General features: G+C 40.1%; 1 protein-coding gene across 2 annotated transcripts; it reads left to right on the top strand.

Annotated features, from left to right (window-relative positions):
* The first annotated feature begins 1115 nt into the window (after positions 1-1115).
* On the top strand, positions 1116-18202 carry ppl (periplakin). 2 transcript variants are annotated; one of them, XM_029507726.1, is made up of 22 exons: positions 1116-1320; positions 5340-5439; positions 5877-6031; positions 7045-7165; positions 8109-8234; positions 8463-8504; positions 9235-9396; positions 9497-9604; positions 10446-10541; positions 10643-10765; positions 10872-11018; positions 11749-11900; positions 12018-12115; positions 12692-12849; positions 12965-13143; positions 13256-13394; positions 13584-13777; positions 13921-14071; positions 14183-14266; positions 14366-14482; positions 14921-15013; positions 15100-18202. In XM_029507726.1, exons 1-22 carry the CDS (start codon positions 1271-1273, stop codon positions 17770-17772), a joined length of 5268 nt encoding a protein of 1755 aa, XP_029363586.1. In that variant the 5' UTR covers positions 1116-1270; the 3' UTR covers positions 17773-18202. The 2 variants fall into 2 exon arrangements, with proteins under 2 accessions (XP_029363586.1, XP_029363585.1); XM_029507725.1 differs by having other exon boundaries at positions 12018-12127.
* Positions 18203-19300: the final 1098 nt, after the last annotated feature.

The raw sequence follows: 19300 nt of genomic DNA, 5'->3' as shown, positions 1-19300 counted from the left end.
GGGTCATGTCAATGGTCATAATGTTATTGTGTGCCAGTATATACTGTAACTGTAAAATACATTAGGCTGCAGTTAATCAGACTATCGACCCTAAATCTGCAGTAAAAAACAAAGGCTTATGCAACAAGCCTGGCTCCACCAGATGGTTTGGCTATCTGTGTGGTACACATGAAATGGCCAAGTTCCCTGCTACTAACTTCTGCTCTCTGCCTGTTCCTCAGCTCCCTGCACATCTGCCACATCCAGTCGTGTCATTGGTTCATGTTTGCTGAGTTAAATCCTTGATCCTAAATCTGCTCTCTTATGCCTCTATGTCTGCCTTTGTCCTTTTACCAGCACGACTGCCTGCTCTGTCACTGAATTTAACCAATGGAGCAAGCCATTATTCAAGATTACAGGCCAATGCCTATGGCCCGAAATGGGTATGCTCCAATTATGCCATTTTGGTTTTCTCTGCCTAGGCAGAGACTCCAAAGACCCAGTCATAAAAAACTTTTACAGGCACATACTTGGAAATGTAATAGTCAGCATTTTTGGAAGAATAAAGCACTAACAGCTATTTTTCCAGTCCACAGTATGAAACACACCTTCTTCTGGTGGTCTTGGTTGATGTGTAATATCTACTGCACTTTTTAGTTCACCTGAAATTCCTGTGCAGTCGTCGTATCTCTGGCACATGCCTTATGCTGACTGACACACACATACATACAAATATGCATTTACACCAGCAGATACTATCCAGTCTGACAGGCTCAACCTGTGTAGTCCTGGCACTACACCCTTCTCCTCCTCAACTACAAGCTAGTCCCACACACTCACGCCCACATACACAAAGGGTGTGACCATTGGATAATATAGATGTGGTTGAGCAGTATTTAAGAACTTTCAAATGGATTTTTTATTTGTAACAGTGAAGCAGACACCTATTTTCTAAGTAAATTATACATGTCGTGCTTCATTGTTTAGCATTAGTCTGCCTTTTGTATTAGTGATTGTAACTGACGTAGTCACCCAAAGGGGCGGGGCCGGGTGATGTGTCCCCGCCCCCTCTCTCTTCAGATACGTGCTCTTCGGTGTGAATGTTGGAGGTGAGGAGTCCAACACAGCGGGTGGGACACTGGGAAGGGTGTGTGGCATATTTGACACGACACACTCACAGCAGTGTGACTAGTGGAGTGAACACAGGACACACACGCACACGCAGCCGAGGTTCACCTGTCCTGCTGGGACTGATCTGTAACTGGAAGCCGCTGACAGGTGGACGCAAACCATGTTCAGGAAGAAGACCAAGTCCACATCTATAACGCCAACGAAGCCATCGTGAGTAGACTTCATTTCCCGACGAGCCATTTGCTTTTTGCTGTGTCGTGTCAGCAGCACGACTGGAGAAACCTTCACCTATTTTACCTTCACCTTCCTCTAGCCTTAGACAACCTGGAGCTCAGAATCCCAATTCCCTCTGTGATTACGGGATCTGCATGATGTGCAAATAACGAGGACGGATTTAACTATATTTATTTATTCATCAAAAACCACAAGTAGTTGATTCGATGGAGCGATGCTGTCATTTTGTTTGTTACATTTTAAAGAACAATGTCTGAGTTGAACAGGCAGCATGAGAACGAAGTGTACCTCATGGTGGACAAACGCCGTGACTGTGGATGAACCGCTAAGAAACAGAACCAGTGCGTGATCAGTGCTGACTTCACAGAAAACTTGATATTAAGTTGCACAAAGTGCTTGAACTCAGCTGAGGGTGTGGCTGGCACGCTTTGTTGTAAAGTTGTAGTAACTGGTTTGATAAGCCTGTCTTGCTGCACCAAGCCCAGTCCCTATCACGCCCAGTGTTTCCACCAGCCCAGGTGAAATGACTTTCTTAAGTGGATAAATGTGCTGTTGGTTGGTGAAGTTATTATTTTTCCACTTTGTGCTCAGGGTGGAGGAAAGCGTCTGAAGTGGGTAATGTTCTCTGTCAGTCAGCATTAGGCGTTTTGAAGATAATAATCCTCAAGGGTAAGGTGTGTTCCTCCGACTGTTACACCTCCCATCAAGAATGAGGGATTGTTCCTCCTCCAGAAGAACAGTGCGTTGGCTTCAGCAACCCTCTGATGGATTTTATTGGAATCTCTGTTATGCAACAACGAGGATATCATATTTTATTTTATAGTCACTGCTAAAAAAAAAAAAAAGATGAGCCAGATAGCAGACAGTAATAGATTTGTAATAATGTAGCGCCACACTCTCCATTTTCCTCATGTGCCCAAGAAAACTGACTGTGATCTCAGATTGCTGTCAGTGTAGGCCAGGCTGGTTAAAGAATAAGGTCACCAAGGATTGAGGCCCAGTTTTACATCCAAAAAGTAAAAGATTATATGCAAGTTCAAGCCAATTACTTTTTCTTTATGGTGGGAGAGAGAAAGTGCAGGATAGACAGTGAGGAGGCACTGCATGTTTTGGACTATATTTCCTCTCCTTCTCCGGATACGGACAGATTAATAACCAGGCCCACAGGACACATGGCAAGTGTCTCAGGGGTATGCAATAAACCTTAATGAGACATGAAGGGACAATAACAACAAGGAATTTAAATTGACCACACAAAAAATTGAGAACAGTAAACAGCCTCAGACGTGCGTAACACCATCACAAAGAAATGCAAAACAATTCCAAACAATTTAATGCTTTTGTAAAACAAGTACGAATTAAGCCTTTTTTGTCCCTCATATTCAGTGTTGGTCAGTAATGTGTTAGTAATGTATATTACTTTGATAGTAACAAGTAAAGTAAAGTATTTGCCAAACAGAAATATAAATTACAGTTACTATGGCAAATTTCATCTCATTAGCTGCAAGACTAGTGCAAACAGGTGTGGGAACTGTCTTCTAAAGAAAAAACCCCCGGCCCTACCATGGCGGCGGAGCAGGAGCGAGAGAAAACAGCGTTTGATTCATGGAAATATCAACACTACTTTCGGTTCGACTCCATCAAAGATGAGAAAAACATTAGAATCTACTGCAAGTTGTGTCTGAACAGCTAAATGCTTTCGACAGCAAAATATTATCCTATTATCCTATTTTATAAATGGTTATGTGAATTTCGCCATGGTTGTAGTGTTTTGGAGCCGTCTGGTGGTTATGTGGTGCAATTGCTGCCCCTTACAGTTGCTCATATATCAGACTGTTCATTTGTTTAAAAAGTGTTGCTATTATTTCACAAGTTCACCATAAATGTGGTGTAGCCTGTCAATATTAGACCCTTTGTTGAAAAAACATTTGAAGCATAGCATAGCCTGCTGTACGCTCACTTGTTTTAATAGTCTTCATGTTGGGTTAGGGTTACAAACAATTATTTTGTTGCATACCCATAGCTTAACCTAGGCTTTTAATAAAATGTTAATTTACATTAAATATATATTGTCTTTCTTTGGGAGGGGGAGGCGAGTACTAGTAACTAGTTACTTTTTCAGAGTAACTTGACCGACACTGCTCATATTGTATTTTGGCTGCAAACACATGGACATAGAGCAAGCTCATGAGACGAAGGGCGGCTCTGGGTTTGCTGTAATGCTCACAGTCCTCCACCCTCTATGACTTATTGCTGGTTTATTCTGGTTTTAATTTGGCCCCCTCCCAGTGGGTAATCTGATCTTTGTTTCTAAAGTTAATGTTTCATTGCCAGTTCTTTCCCAGAACCAGCACAGCATCAAAACACTGTCTGCATCTGTAAAATTGTGTTATGATTACACAACACACTGATCCATTGGTTTAAACGTTTCAGTGAGAAGTATGTGGTTCTTAACTTGTGCTGTAACATGACAGAAACACCCTTCAGGGTGTTTTTCAGCTGGATAGATAACCTGCTAGTTCTGAAGAACTCTGCAGGTTTCACCAGCACAGACTTGTTTCTTATCAAAACCAAAAGGGCCTCGAAAATTTAAAGACAGTGTCCAGTGTGTATTCAGCAGGCATTATATAATGTGTTGAAATAGTGAATGGGTGTGGATGTGTGTGTGTGTGTGTGTGTGTGTGTGTGTGCGTGCACATGTGTGTAAGGCAATGGTTGGTGGATCTTGATAGAAGTAAATGTTTTTCATCTGTGTCTGGTTCTCTGCAGTGGCTGCTTGTTGTAGTTGAATTGAACTATAATATACAAATATTTACTGTTGTCATGTGAAAATATCATTGTCTGATGATTGATTAACCCATTGATTGATGTGAGGAGGAAAGCTCATAAAAAGCAATCCTGAAGCCAAATAAAATTTATGTAGGCTCGGTATTTGAGGGTAATGCAGAAGTAATTTCAAGGAGTTAAATTAGTTAAAAATATGTGTTAATATCTGTTTTTTGGTATAAAAAACAATGGCTGAATTTGTTAGTCATTATGATGCCATGATGCCAGTGAAGCCATACGTTTGTCGTTTATCTGTTGACAATCTGTACATTTTCACACATTTGTTTTTGTGACAGTATCAGTTTCCTGTTCCAGCGTTGGTCTATCTATCTATCTATCGTTCCTTGTTAACAACAGTAAAATTATTTAACTGTGAGTGAGACGCTCAGCCACACCTTTCAGTTAGTTGTCACGAGTCACAGTCGTTGCAGTGACTGCTGCAGGTTATCAGCAAAAAAACCTGCTTGGTCAGTTTCTTGTACTTTTAAGAAAGATTTCAGCAATACCTTCTCTCTTTCTTCACTTCCCGGCACATCAATTTAACTTTGCAACTGGTTACTTTTAACTGTTATGTATTATGTTATGTATTAGCTGATATGTATTATGTTGACCAAAGCTTTGAGTCAACTCCTTGGTTTTACATCCCTGGGTTTGAAATAAAATTTTGCACAATTCAGTTACAACATGTCACACAGTGATAACTAGATCATAGCTTAAATGTTTAATTTCTATATTGTGTAATTGATACATACAGCATGACACCAGTGGAGTTTGCTTTGGGCCATTTGGGTGAAAACCAATGAAGAAATGTGGCTAATATACTGTCTAATATATTGTTGAATTGATCACATAGATTACAAAAGGCAAAATCCAAGCACTACATCTGCAAAACAACAGTCCAGATTTCCATTTCAATGAATAGTAGTGGATATTCACAGTATATTTGCTGACCATGAAACCTCTGGTGTGCTGCTAGCACTCCAAAAAATATCAAAATGTACTTTACACAGTAATGATAAAGATATAGATATCTTGTTCAAACTTTGGTCCTAAAACCCACTGATATTCACTTTACAATGATAGAAAGGAGAGAAGTTCCTTTATACTTCTTGATCAGCAGACTTTAATATTAAAACTTCAATGTTATAAATTGTTTGGTTTTCTTGCAGTGCGCCATCCACAGAGTTAAGTGCTCTGATTGAGAAGTTGCAGAAGAATGCTGATAAAGTGGAGAGAAACATCTGTGACGTGGAACAGAACCTCAACAAGGTGCAGCCTGATGACTCTGTCAACCAAATGACATCCTATCAAACTGACAGCTTTATAGAAATCATAATTTGACAAAAAAATTGACCAAACAAAATAAAATAATAATAATAATAATAAAAAAAAAACGGCCCACTGTTGCAGTAGAGTTAGGGTTCTAATGTTCTAAACTAAAAGGGTGACCAAACTACAGTGAACTCTAGAAATTAGAGACTCACTGAGTGATACTACTAAGAGTTGATACTTTCCTGCATTTGTCTTGATGTTAGATGTGACATTAGATGCCACTTCAGAATCATGTTTTTATATTGTAAAATGATGAAAATTATTAAGTATATCATTTCTGATTCTGCTGATAATTGTATTCACTCTGACATTCAATTATAGACAGCAGTATTTGTCTGACTCACTTTATTACACCCTCTGTTTTTCTGCTGTAGGATGTGAGTAAGATCAATGAGGGGAAGCAGCCACTGTATCAGGATGACACCAACAAAAGAATCATCAACTCTCTGGAGTTGCTGACCGGCCTGGATGAGGATGCTGTTAACGCCAAGCGTCTCCAGCATCCACAGGCTGAGATGATAGAACATGAGTGAGTAGTGCTTAGCTGTGAACACAGTATAGGCAACAAGTCTATACTTTGCTGTATAGCAACAATATGTATAAGCCATGTCTGCTAGTGTCAGTGAACTGCACACATAATAATAATAATAGAGTGAGTGGTACCCTTACCTTTTCTTTGTTAAGCTTGCTAAAGTCTTTTGTTTAACTGTTTAACTGACTTCCAGTGTTTCCTCAAATCTAAGTCAAACATAACGTTAAATACTTTTGAAAGTTTATGTTAATTGATTTCATATTTTTTAAGGGAAGCTTTAGATTGTCTGATGTGAACAGCATAATTTAAAAGCAACAAAAAATGATAAGTAGGAAAGCCAGAATTCAAATGGTGACTTCTTATTTATGAGTGAACCCAAGGCTGGAGTGTGTTTAGTAGAAACAGCTGTAGGCTGGAACATGGAGGGGTTTATATCTCCCTGTAGCCCACCAGGCACAAAAGAAATACCTGGACTTTCTTGTTTTGTCCTGACCATCATCTTGAATACAAGCTTTTATTAGACAATTTGTGGTGTTGAATATTATGGTGAAAAGCGTTGATATAATCAGAATGTGCATTCAGACAGAAATAACATATAATTAGTATAATATAGGGCAGTATGGCAGCATAGTGGTCAGCGCTGTTGCCCCACATCAAGGTCATCGGTTCGGTTCTCTTTCTGTCCAGCGTTTACATGTTCTCCCTGTGCTTGCGTAGGTTTCCTCCAGGTACTCCGGCTTCCTCCCACCGTCCAAAAACATGCATGTTTGGGTTAATTGATGACTCTAAATTGTCCGTAGATGTGAGTGTGGTTGTTTGTCTCTGTCTGTCTCTGTGTGTTGGCCCTGTGACGGACCGGCAACCTTTCCAGGGTGTACCCCGCCCTCATCTTGGCTCCAGCACCCCTTGCGACCCGGAAATAGATAAGCGGTAGAAGATGAATGAATGAATGAATGTGTCACCACATCACGCTGAATTTAACAAATTGTCATCACCATATGTGTATTCAGTATGATACAGCTGCGTGAGCGAGTGATGAAGCTGAGAGAGGATCATGACCGCATTTACCACCTCATCCGTACTGAGGGGAAGCCCAGCATCAACTGGGGCAACATGATGGATGAGAAACTGGTAGGAAACTGATCTGTCACTCACGTAGGGTCCCTGATCTGGCATGTAGTCTAGACCCAAGGCCGGTCAGATGACTTCTTGTTTTGTCCAGTTAAATCAAGCTTGTTTTCAAGGAATTTATGATTCTTGTCAAGATCATATGTACAAAGTAGTGCACAAAAAACAGAACAGGTCCAGAATCAGTGACATCACCACTGGCAGTGATCAGGAAACAACTGTAAAAGGAACTTGATGACAAACCAATGTCAGAGATGTATTATTGTAGGAAATAAAAAAAAAATAAATCAATAATTCATAATTGTCAGTCTAATGCAGAATATTTTATATTTGGATTATGTATTTATTTACTGAGGATTAATAATAAGATTTACAAACTGCAGTAATATATTTGTTTATTTGTTGATGTTTTTAGTGGGTTAGGGTTGGGTTAGGGTTAGAATGAACACACTGGAGTAACTGCGGAGCCAGATGTTTCCTTTCTGAAGCTGATGGAGGCCAAACTCAGACCTCCAAGAGAGGGAACACTGGACTTAAAGATGACTCCATATGAATTCTAATGTAGCGGTCTGCTTGACATATAAACTGTTTTTCGATATAGCTTGAATGAATTAATAAGAAAATCAATGACTGGATTCAATTTCTTTTGGCTGAACGCAGATGTTTCTCATGGTGAGTCAAAAAATACAAAAAAATGAACAAGGCTCTCTCTTTGCTGAACTGTTAGGTCCTTCCAAGTAATTTTAGGACTACAAACATGTCTATATCTTCTATGGAGGTTGTACTTCTTAAACTACAGCCTAACCCTTACCCTGAACAATGCTGTGAGGTCATATCATCAACATTGTAAAAAACAATATTTTCAGAAGTCAACAAGTGAAGTCTAAACTGTCACACTCAGCTGAGTCAAGTGGACTAAAGTTTCTTGTTTTATCACTCTGCTCAGGATAATCTAAATAACAAGGGCTTTGGACAGGACCTACCATCTGTGGAGAACGAGGTGGAGGAGCACAACATCTTCCACAGTGAGGTGGAAGCGTTGGCTCCTCACATATCCACCAGTGGCGACAAGGTGCAAACACAAAACCAGAAGGACAGAACTTATCTGTATTTATGAATAATGGTGAACATAAATGGTTTAAGTTTCATGAGTAATAATAATAATGACATTCAACTAAATCTATTGGCTGTCATAAAAGTGTTTTATATCAAAATGTTCTTTCTTTATGTCATGCAGTAAATTATTATGATTGTTATCTTGGACAGTTTGGCTTAATAATATTTTTGTTGATTTTGACAGGAGTACGTCAGTAGCCTTCAGATGAAGTACAACAAACTCCTGGTAACAACCCCACACCCACACACTTTCACTGTTGAAGCCCACAGGTGTTTCCATTGACACAAACATATGCTGTATGTAAACACACAAAGCAATGTGCATAGTGCATAATAACCTGTTCCATCTCGAACCACCAGCTGGTTTTTACCCCTTTGTCTAATTTCTGTGGCTGCCGTGTTGTTTGCAGACACTTCATCACAAGTTTTCTTTATTGCAATGAAAAGAAATCTGCTTCAAACTTCAAACTCTTTAAGGTATATAATTATTATTGTCAACAAATACCTTGTGCAAAGGTATTTATTTACAATTTACAAATTAGTACATTTATTACAACTGTAATAAATGTACTAATCTTTTCCACTGTGAGCCAAATGTGGATTTATCTGCCATAGAAATAGTCTACAATAGACTTGCATTTTCAGAAGGAAATTATGGGTTTTTAGCTGAGAGCCACAGAAAGAGACCATGTTGCTTTTAGTCTTCATCATTTCTATATATTCTATATATCTATATATATATTGCCAATCTCACTCTGCAAGCTAAACATGAAAACAGAATTATAGAATGTTGAAAAACTCACTCCATTGACTGTTCTTCATCTTGCCTTGCAGCATCATCCAGCCAACAAATATGCACATACCAAAAAAAGCTCTTCACAGACACCAATTTAGTACACCAATTCACTATCATTGAGTAACAGTGTGCTCACTGAGTGTGTCTTTCTCTTGTGTAGGCTAGTTCCAGTGCTCGTCAGCGCAACTTGCTGAGCCTGCGCGACTACATGCAGCGCTGCACCAATGAGCTGTATTGGATGGATCAACAGGCCGAGGAGAGGATCAACTATGACTGGAGTGATACCAACCTGGATTATCCTGCCCGCCAGAGGCAGTATGAGGTAGCTGAAACACATATAATCATATAATCAGCATATAATTAGGCAGCCCAAAGATACGGAAAACATGGAAAAATATGCATGTCTGTTTCACCCCATACAGAACTTCATCAGTAAATGTCTCGAGTCCAAGGAGGGCACAATCACCAAGCTAAATGATGATGGAGAGAAGCTGATTGCCTCTGAGCATCCAGGGAAAAATGTTATTGAGGTATAAATTTATCAATCCACTCCATTTAGGTGAATGCTCTATACTGTGTTTTTTCTTGTTGCCTATCTGAGCTTGTAGAGGGGTCATATAATGCCCAAGATAGATCAACTTAAATGAAGAGACTGGATGCATAAATGCTTTGACATGATAGTTGGTACTACAGCCATACGTTTTACTTGAAACCGATACTTAATCCCTCATCCACTACACGATCACTTTTCCAGAATGCAAAGAAATAAGAAAACATAATAATTCCTCTTTACACCCTAACCCTAAAACATTAAGGGAGAAAAGAATTATAATAGGGGTAACAAGAAACTAACAAACAGATAAAATTTACTTTTTTCTTGCTGCACTGTTATCATATTGATTACCCGTATTTATCTAATAGTATTTACCTAATTTAATAGATACTTAGTTATAAAAGACCATTAGGTAAATTCTGGTATCCGTCAGCTCACATGTAGATCAAACATCAGATAATTATCTATAAAGGATAAGAGTAGCATAGAGAAATAAGAGCCGTACATGTACTGCACACAGCCAGTTCTGATGGCTGTGTGTACAAACAACCAAGTCTTATGATATAACTGAAACTCAAAAAGTCTCACCAGCATGATTCTTATATTCTTTGAATGCTGGCACTCACCTCCACTTATTAGTACTTTTTATTTACATACACATTTGCCTTGCATTGTGTTTTTGCATAACCAATTCAATGTGTGTCTCCTTGTTCTGACACATCTAATGTTTATTCTTGTTGTGTTGTTTTAGATGTACTTTATATACAAAACAGCTTCACTTGAATTTTAATAATCATCTCCACACATGTTGCTGTTAGGCTCATATGGAGGCAGTCCATGCAGACTGGAAGGAGTACCTGAACCTGCTCATCTGTGAGGAAAACCACCTTAAACAAATGGATGAGTACCATAAGGTTAAACACTCACACTGGATTGCCAAATGCAAACACTTACACACTCACTCAAATCACATCATTAAGCTCATCAGTGTCTGGGTGTATCTGTGTGTGTCCAGTACCACAAGGAGGCACGTGACACTCAGGACCTGCTGAAGCGGCTGGATACAGAGGTCAACCAGAAGTACAACCCTGAGTTTAAGGATGTATATCAGATGGAGGGTCTCATTAGGGAGCTGGATGTGAGTATTTTATCTGAACAAGGAAACATCAATATCAGCTGAAGTGACTAATTTTCACAGAAGTGGAAAATATGTTTACTGAGTTAGTTTTTTTGTGTTTGTATAGGATCAAAGCAAGGCCATGGAGCACTTTGATGAACGGGTCAAGGCTCTCCAGAAGCGCAGTCTGCAGGTTTTGCCTCTGAAGTACCGCAGAGAAACCCCCCAGAAGCTGCTACCCGTTGAAGCTCTTTGTGAGTTTGACACAGAAGAGGTATGTCTGGATTACTGTGAATTGAAGTTCCCATTACTTGATATTTGTTGCTCTGTTTTTATCTCTGCAAATATATATATAGTATTTTTTCAAGGTGGTAATACAAAGTTCTCTGCAGGGCCTCACGATTCTGAGATGTCCAAAAGACATCCAAGATGCATGGTGATGTCAATAACACAATATGACAAAAAGGAGGCCTCAACCATCTGAAGCTATGAGCTTATATTCAACTTGATTTACTGAAATGCATTGTAAGCTCATACTCTGTATGTGTGTGCAGCAGGCAAGTTGCACACACACCTGTTTAGACATATTACTCTTTTGATTGTGTAATAATAACAATCAAATACTGCACCACTGACCTAAGATCAAGTGTTATTGTTCAATCATACAATCCATATCTACTTTCTGATGAAAGTGAAGCTGTGTCATCAGTTGACTCTCAGAGATTCTTTAATTATAACCAGCTCAACAAGTTAAATATATTTACAATAACATTTTCTAAAATCTAAATCCTAATTTAAAAAAGTCCAAGTCCTGTGCAGAGGAGAAAGAGCTCTGTTTGGCTCTTCACCTGCATGCATAATACGTTATGTATTACATTTAAAGACCTATTTAAATAATGCTTTCCATATTGAAATTCAGTAATCACTCGGCTGTGGGTTGAATTGGACTTTTTTATTTATGGTCTAGTAGCTGATGGCCAATTGTGGTTCTTGGTTGTGTGCAGGGACAGATCCTGCGAGGGGAGAGGTACACTCTACTCCGGAACAATGGTACCAAATGGGACGTGAAGGACGCAGCTGGACGGAAAATCACAGCTCCGGCTGTATGCTTCATGATTCCCCCCACTGACCCCGAGGCCATAACAATCTCTGACACGTGAGTGTGTTCAAATATATAAAGTACTGTACTTGTGACTTTCAGAAATCATGTAGTGTATGAACTCCAATATATAATGCAGTATCAGTTATCTTATGTTATGATGTGTTCTTGCAGCCTTGCCAACCATCAAAAGGGTGTAAAACAGAAGATGGCAAGCAGCAAGTCAACTCTGCTGAAATGCTTTGATGAGCTGAAGAAGGAGAGGGGGACAAGTACGGCTACAGGTGCAGAACACATTCAACTCAGCTTTCCTGCTACTGTTATCATTGATTAAGGTGTTACTAATCAGGCTGCACTTTAGAAATGAAGAGAGGGCAGGGCTTGACTAAAAACCAAGCCCTCACCTCTTGGTCGTAACTCCAGGTCATAATGCCTGACAAGAGCGCTGTTTATGAATGGTTCTTTCACCAGCTGCAAATTTTATCACCCTAGAACTTTTACCACTGTACTCCAACGCTCAAAAACTGTCGCATATCCAATACCAGAAAAATAAAGTGGCTGAAGAATATCTTCTTAGAGCACTTTTTATTTTAATGATAATAATCAATGTTCAGGATGCAGCTGAAAGCAAGGGGAACATCTCATAAAATACATTTTTCTTTTTTGTTTGGCTAAAATTCTGGGGAAAGGAAAGGAAAGCTGCACTTTCTTCTGCTGTAAATGGCACAAATTATTTCAACATAAACATTTTGGGTGCTGCATTCAGGCATGACAGATTTTAGTTGTATTTGACATAATTTGGAATTAAACTGTTTCTGTGTGTAACTATTGTTAATACATGACCCCAGACCAACAGGAGCAGCAGTGCCGTCAGCTGATGGCCAGCCTGGATAAGGTTGTTAGTGACCTGGACAAACAGGAGAAGGCCATTCATGCACGAGTGCGCCCACCGCTAGAGCAGAACAGGCCACTGCAGGACAGTGCTGACCGCCTGCAGGACATGAAGGTATGGCCTCCTCTTTATTGTGCTGAATTATCTAAATGGTCTGCCTCCCATTTTAGCTCAGAATACAGAGTATTTGTGTGATTTACAACTCAAAAACTGTGATGTTTGCCTTCAGGACATTGCAGCAGCTGTCAGCAAGATTGAACCAGAGAAGTCCTCTAAAGTGCAAGAAGCAAAGAGCTTTTTGCTCTCCAACCCGAACTGCTTCAGTACTCCTCAGCTTCACAGCAAAGTGGATGAGGCCAACAAGAAATACACCAAGATTGAACAGCTTCTTAAGTGCTCACAGGAGAAGTATGGGACTTGCCACATTTCATGTGTCTTAGTTGGTTTAAATGAAACTGGTAATCATGGTCAAATATGTCAATTTTGCCTCATCTAATAATTGTACTTTGCTTTGTTTTAGACTGAAGAATTCCAACCAGTTGGAGACATCCCTTCAAAATGGAAAGACTCTTTTGTCTAGCTACGAGAACAAGCTGGCCAGGGAGGAAGTGGCTCCAGCTGACATTTCCTCACTGGAGAAAACACAGCGGGAGCTTGCGGTAAGTAGTATATACTGTGGCTCAAATTAGAGGAATATCTTACACTAACTGAGGCCAAGGCCAGGGAAAAGTGGTATTTGATGGGAATTTGCAACGCCAAAGACTTTGGCCATTTTGCGTTTATTGTCAGTTGTGGTCTTCTTTAAGGAACTCATTACACTGATTTTGATTTGCCCTATCTGCCTATAGGACATTGCATCAGACCTAAGATCCAAGAGGTCAGTGATCTCTGAAACAGAGCAGAACCTGCATTTGGCCAAAGGCAGCTGTGACAACATGGCTAACAAATTCCAAGAGCACTGCCCTGACATTGAGAGGCAGGAAGCTGATGTCCGCAAGCTCAACAAACGCTTCAACAACCTGAACAGGCAGACTGACACCAGGTGAGAAGGTCATGAGAAGGATGGAGAAGTGTGCATCAATAATTACTCAGAGAGACACGCTAACTAAATACTACACCACAAAGACAGACATTACATAAATTTCGATATAAGATTTCAAGAATGATCTCTTTGCCGTGTTACAGATCTCAAAGCTTACAGAGAGCAAAGATGGCATACAACAATTACCGCAATGATTACGACAATCTGAACAGCTGGCTGTCTCGTGTTCCAAACTACGAACCCCGTGAAACTGATGACACAAGACAAGTGGAGACCAAACTGAAGAATCAGAGGGTGAGAATGAGCGGCAACAATTCATACCGTACAAAGTTTCCTTGTGTAGCACAAAAGTTGGCTTATTGTGGTACAAATAGAGTCTCATATTAACCTCTCTGTTTTCTACAGAACCTGCTTTCTGATATTGCAAGAAAGGAGTCTGACCTGAACAACGTCTCAAAAAATGCACAGCTATACCAACAAGCTGTCAAAGTAAAATACTCTCCACTGACTTTGCCACAAAATCAATTCTGTAATTTTTAGAATTAAAATTCATTTTTGATTCATATTTTTACTTTTTGTTTTTTGAAGGACTACGAGACAGAAACAGACAAGTTCAGATCTATCCTTGACCTCGAGGATGGACTAGTTCCACAGACATATAAGAGGAGCAGACTAGAATCTCCTGCTCTTACAGTCAAGGCAGAGGTAAGGCACCATAGTAAAGGTTTCAGGGGCCCGTCTGTTTTATTTAAGTTAAGTTAAGTTTAAGTTAAGTATAAGTTTAACCTCACGCCCCCAAATGTATAGAATTTAATTTTATACCTTTTTAAATATTCTAAAACACTGTTGCTCCTCAGACTTTTTCTTGTGGCATACCACATACTTTTCCCATCTTCCCATTTTTCTAAAACCAACTGAAATAAAAAACATAGAAAGGAAGATTACTTTTTGGTTGAACTGTTAGCAACATATGTACTCAGTTGGAAGTATGCTAGTGTGACCGTGTGCCATCAAGACATTTCTGTGGAGGTGTTGATTTAACGCCATGGTAATTGGGATGCAGTGATCTGTGCTGAATTGAAACATGCAACATGGGTTTGGCTTGATTTGAAGTGTTACTAAATGTTATTTCAATGTTTACAGGAAGCTGCCATTGAAGCTAAGTTTACTGAGGTAAATGCTGTGAATAAGCAAAGGTTGCAGAATCTCGAGTTTGCAGAAGGTCTCCTCAAAAAGGTAAAATATTTTCCCATAATACTATTAACAGTAATAATACCAACATTGGAAATAAAAATACTGATTTTCTTTTTCTCTCTTTATAGCAACCTGAGATCCCCATGATTCAGTCTACAAATGTTAAGTCAGTTCATACTGCTGCTCCAGGAGAAGAGCTTTGGAGAATGAGGAAGCAGCTTGAAGATGAAATTCAGAGGAGGGAGCAATTAGAAAAAGAAATTGAAACCATCCAAACTGACATCTATGTCCTTGAAGGACAGAAACCTCAGGACACAATTGTGAAGAAGGAGCTCATCAAAAAGGTTCCTGACCCCCAGCTTGATGAAGAGGTTCACAAAGTTCAGCAGAAACTCTCAGAAGAGCGCCGCACTACTCATGTCCTGGAGAATGACCTTGAAGTTTTGAAGCTGAAGCTGCGTGGCCTTGAGACAGAGGTCAAAGAAGGGGCACAACAATACACAGTAAAAGAGGTATTGCGTATAGAAAGAGACAGGGGTCAGGAGGAAGAGGTGCGCAAGCTTCGGGAGGACCTGGAAGAGCTTAGAAGGCAGAAGTTGGTAAAAGACAATGAGCTGATTCAGATACAAAAGCAGGTCACTCTCCTGGCTGAGGAGAAGAACAAGGAACAAGAGGTAATCACTGAAGAAGAGGTTATCATAGTTCAGAATGACCCCCAACTAGAAACAGAGTACAGAGTTCTACTTGACAGGAAGCAGAAGGAAATTGATGGCAGGACGCAGCTGGAGGATGAACTACAATTTCTTCAGGAGAAATTACGAAGGCTGGAGAAGGAGAAATCAATGGCAGAAGAGAAGATCTCCATTAAGGAGGTGCTGAAAGTAGAGAAAGACGTTGCCTTTGAAAGGGAGGTAGAAAACCTTAGGAGACAATATGAAGATGAGAAGGCCAAACGAAGATCCTCACAGCGAGAAAAAGCTGACCTCCAGAGGAAAATTACCAGCCTTGAGGAAGAGAAATCCAAGGTTGTTATTCAAGAGAAAGTGAGAGAGATCGTTCGCCCCGACCCCAAAGCTGAGAATGAGGTGGCCAATTTGCGGCTTGAACTTGTGGAGCAACAGAGGCGCTATAAAGATGCAGAGCTCCAGCTTAGATCCCTGCAGGATGAGCTTACCATGTTAAGGAACAGAGGTCCGCAAGTTGAGGTCAAAGAGATCATCAAGGAAGTGATCAAATACAAGACAGATCCGCAGACTGAAAGAGAACTTGAGAGACTGCGCAACGAAATTGTTGATAAAACCCACCAAACTGAGAAATCTGAGATGGAAATCCGCCAACTTAATGCCGAAATTCAAAGATGGAAGGACACCAAACCTCAAGTGCAAACTAAAGAGGTGGTAAATGAAGTACTGCAGTACAGAGAAGATCCAAAGACGAAGGAGGAGATTGAGACTCTCAAAAGGAAATTGGCTGATGAACAGAAAAAACGCCTTGACCTTGAGAGAGATCGGTCAGCACAAGAGGAGAAAATCAGACTGAGGAAGATGGATCTGTCGCAGGTCCGTGAGAAGATTGTTCAACAAGAAGTAGTAAAGATGGAAGAAGACCCTGTCCTCAAGTCGGAATGTGACACTTTCTTACAAAACATCAACAATGAGCAGAAACACAAAGAAAACCTGAAAACAGAGCTCTACCAATTGCAAAGACAGAAGACTGAGTTGGATCTCCAACTGGAAGAATTAGAGCGTGAGCGCAAGGCAAGGCGTGATGCAGAATTGGAGGCCCAAAGGCTTCGGGTCAGACTTAATGAACTGGAGATCCGTGACAAAGAGAACCGTGAGAAGGTGACAGTCAAGCAGAAGGTAGTACTACAGCAGGATCCCCAGCAGGAAAAGGAACACTCCATTCTAAGACTACAGCTTGAAGAAGAGCGGCACAAACACACCCTGCTTGAGAAAGAACTAAATGCTCTCATCCAGCAGCAGCTCACCCTGGAGAGGATGGACGTGAAGGAAAAGGTTGTCCGGACTGAGAAAGTTCAAGTTGAAAGGGATCCAGAAGCTGAGATTGAGATTGAAAATCTAAGGAGGACTCTGGAAGAAGAGAAAAGGAGAAGACGAGAACTTGACCAGGAGCTGTCCACTCTTACCTCCAGGCTGTCTGATATGGAGTTCTCGAACACCAAATCTTCTAAAGAAATGGATTACATCCGTGATGAAAGTAGCCGTCTACAGCTCGAAAATCAAAGGTTGCAAAATGAGGTCCGTAAACTGCGGTCTGAGATTGAGATCACCAGCAAAGAGACTCGGCTTATTACTGAGTCAGCCCCAAGAGAGGATGGAAAAAACCTTGAGTTGAGGCTTGATTCGCTACAAAGGGAACTCGCAGAACTCAGAGGCATAACCCTCCAAAAGGATGAGGAAATTGATAGGCTTCAAAAGAATCTAGCCTCAGTGAGAATAAAGAGGGAACAGAGGGAGAGCCATCTTCGTAGGTCTATCGTCGTCATTGACCCAGATACAGGCAAGGAGATGCGTCCAGAGGAGGCATACAAGCTAGGGCTGATCGACTGGAAAATGTTCGTCAACCTGCAGAGCCAGGAGTGTGACTGGGAGGAAATCACAGTGAAAGGTCCCAAGGGAGAATCTTCGGTTCTTCACGACAGGAAATCTGGGAAAAAGTTCTCCATCGATGATGCATTGCGTCTTGGACACATCACAAATCACCAGCTTCAGCAGTACATTAATAAAGAAATCACCATCCAGGAATTTGGTGTTATGGTGTTGGGAAAGAATAAGTAAATTTAAGAAAATGCACATTTGGTTTGAATGTTTTATTTGTGTTGTTTGAGAGTCTCTTTGCCTTTTATTAGACTGACTTATGTTCTGACTTTAATACTTTGGTGACTTGGCATTGTCTTGTAATTAATGCAGCATTCCATAATACACAACATATTCTTGTACATGTACATAAATACATGTATTTATTTGCGAATACATATTTGGTATGCTGTTACTATTTTTACAGCCAACTTCATAACAATTCAACCTAACAATGTGGTAAAAAAGGTGAGCATTAATTTCTGAGACTGGTTGCTATGGTGGAGAATATATCAGGGATTTGAGATTGTCATTGTAATTCATAAGGGTGCTATGATTCATTTATTTGTGGGCGCTTTGGTTTATCAGATGTGTGATCTCCAAGCTTCAATAAAAGTTCAATCAAACAGAAGAACACTGGTCTAGAGTAATTTTCTCACTGTATAACATTTGAATAGATATACATAGTAAAATTGAAAAAAAAAAATGCATCAATCTGCTATACTGCTTAAACTTTGAGGGTATCAGGGGGGCTGGAAGCAAGATGACATTAAGCATGTTTACATGACACCTAAAAAAACAAATTGTAGTGTCAGTCCGACCAAAACTGCACTTTCAAAAGTATCTGTAAACATTTTTAGCTTGGCTGAAATTGAACTGAAAATGTTCGGATGAACACACCCACATAATCCAAATGAAAGTCGATCTACTGCTGCATATATACGGACAATCGAACGGGAACCGGAGAAGGTGATCCACGCGTGTGCTTAAATTTTGCGCCAAACTATGACCCAGAAGTTGAATGCCATTTATAACCTAAACGCAAACGTCAGACAAAAGCAGCCGGCTAACATGGTGAAGTTATGTACAAATTTACAAGGTGGTTGTCCATCGTCGTGCCAGTTTACCTCTGAGTCGCTAACTTGCTAGCTCACCTGTCTTTGTTTCTTTCCACCTCTGTTGTGGTCTGTGATGTCATAGGTCAATCGGAAGTGACAAATTACCCAGAAGTCGAAAGGCGACATGATTTCAACAAATAAGTCGATTTCACTCCCATGCATGTATACTGGGACAAGGACATAAATCTGAGATGGCTTTATCGAGCTATACCATAGCTCGTTTTGCATGTGCATGTAAACTTGTTTATTGTGTGAAGGCAGGTTACGGGTGACAAAGGACTGAAAAAACTAATTACTATTCATGATCACATCTACATCTACAGGCATTTTTGATTTACCATTTCATGTAAACTATACAACCATGTTTTGTGAGGACATACAAACTCGATGCATTTGGCTGAGCCACGGTTTGAACACTATCTGTTTCAGTTCTAACTAGCGAAGTGTAGTGAAGAGTATATTTTGAAGATGATGTCCAGGTGCGAAGCACTGAATATGTGAAGTAAGAAATACTTGTCTAAACTGGTGTGTGTGCTTTGGTAACATCTGGTTACACCATTTGTAAAAACAAACAAAAAAACTATACATGTGTATATATTTCTATCTATGAA

The sequence above is a fragment of the Echeneis naucrates genome, chromosome 8, assembly GCF_900963305.1.
Source record: "Echeneis naucrates chromosome 8, fEcheNa1.1, whole genome shotgun sequence".
Lineage (NCBI taxonomy): Eukaryota > Metazoa > Chordata > Actinopteri > Carangiformes > Echeneidae > Echeneis > Echeneis naucrates.
Note: the sequence above shows the minus strand (reverse complement) of the source record. Positions and strands in the feature narration are given on the sequence as shown.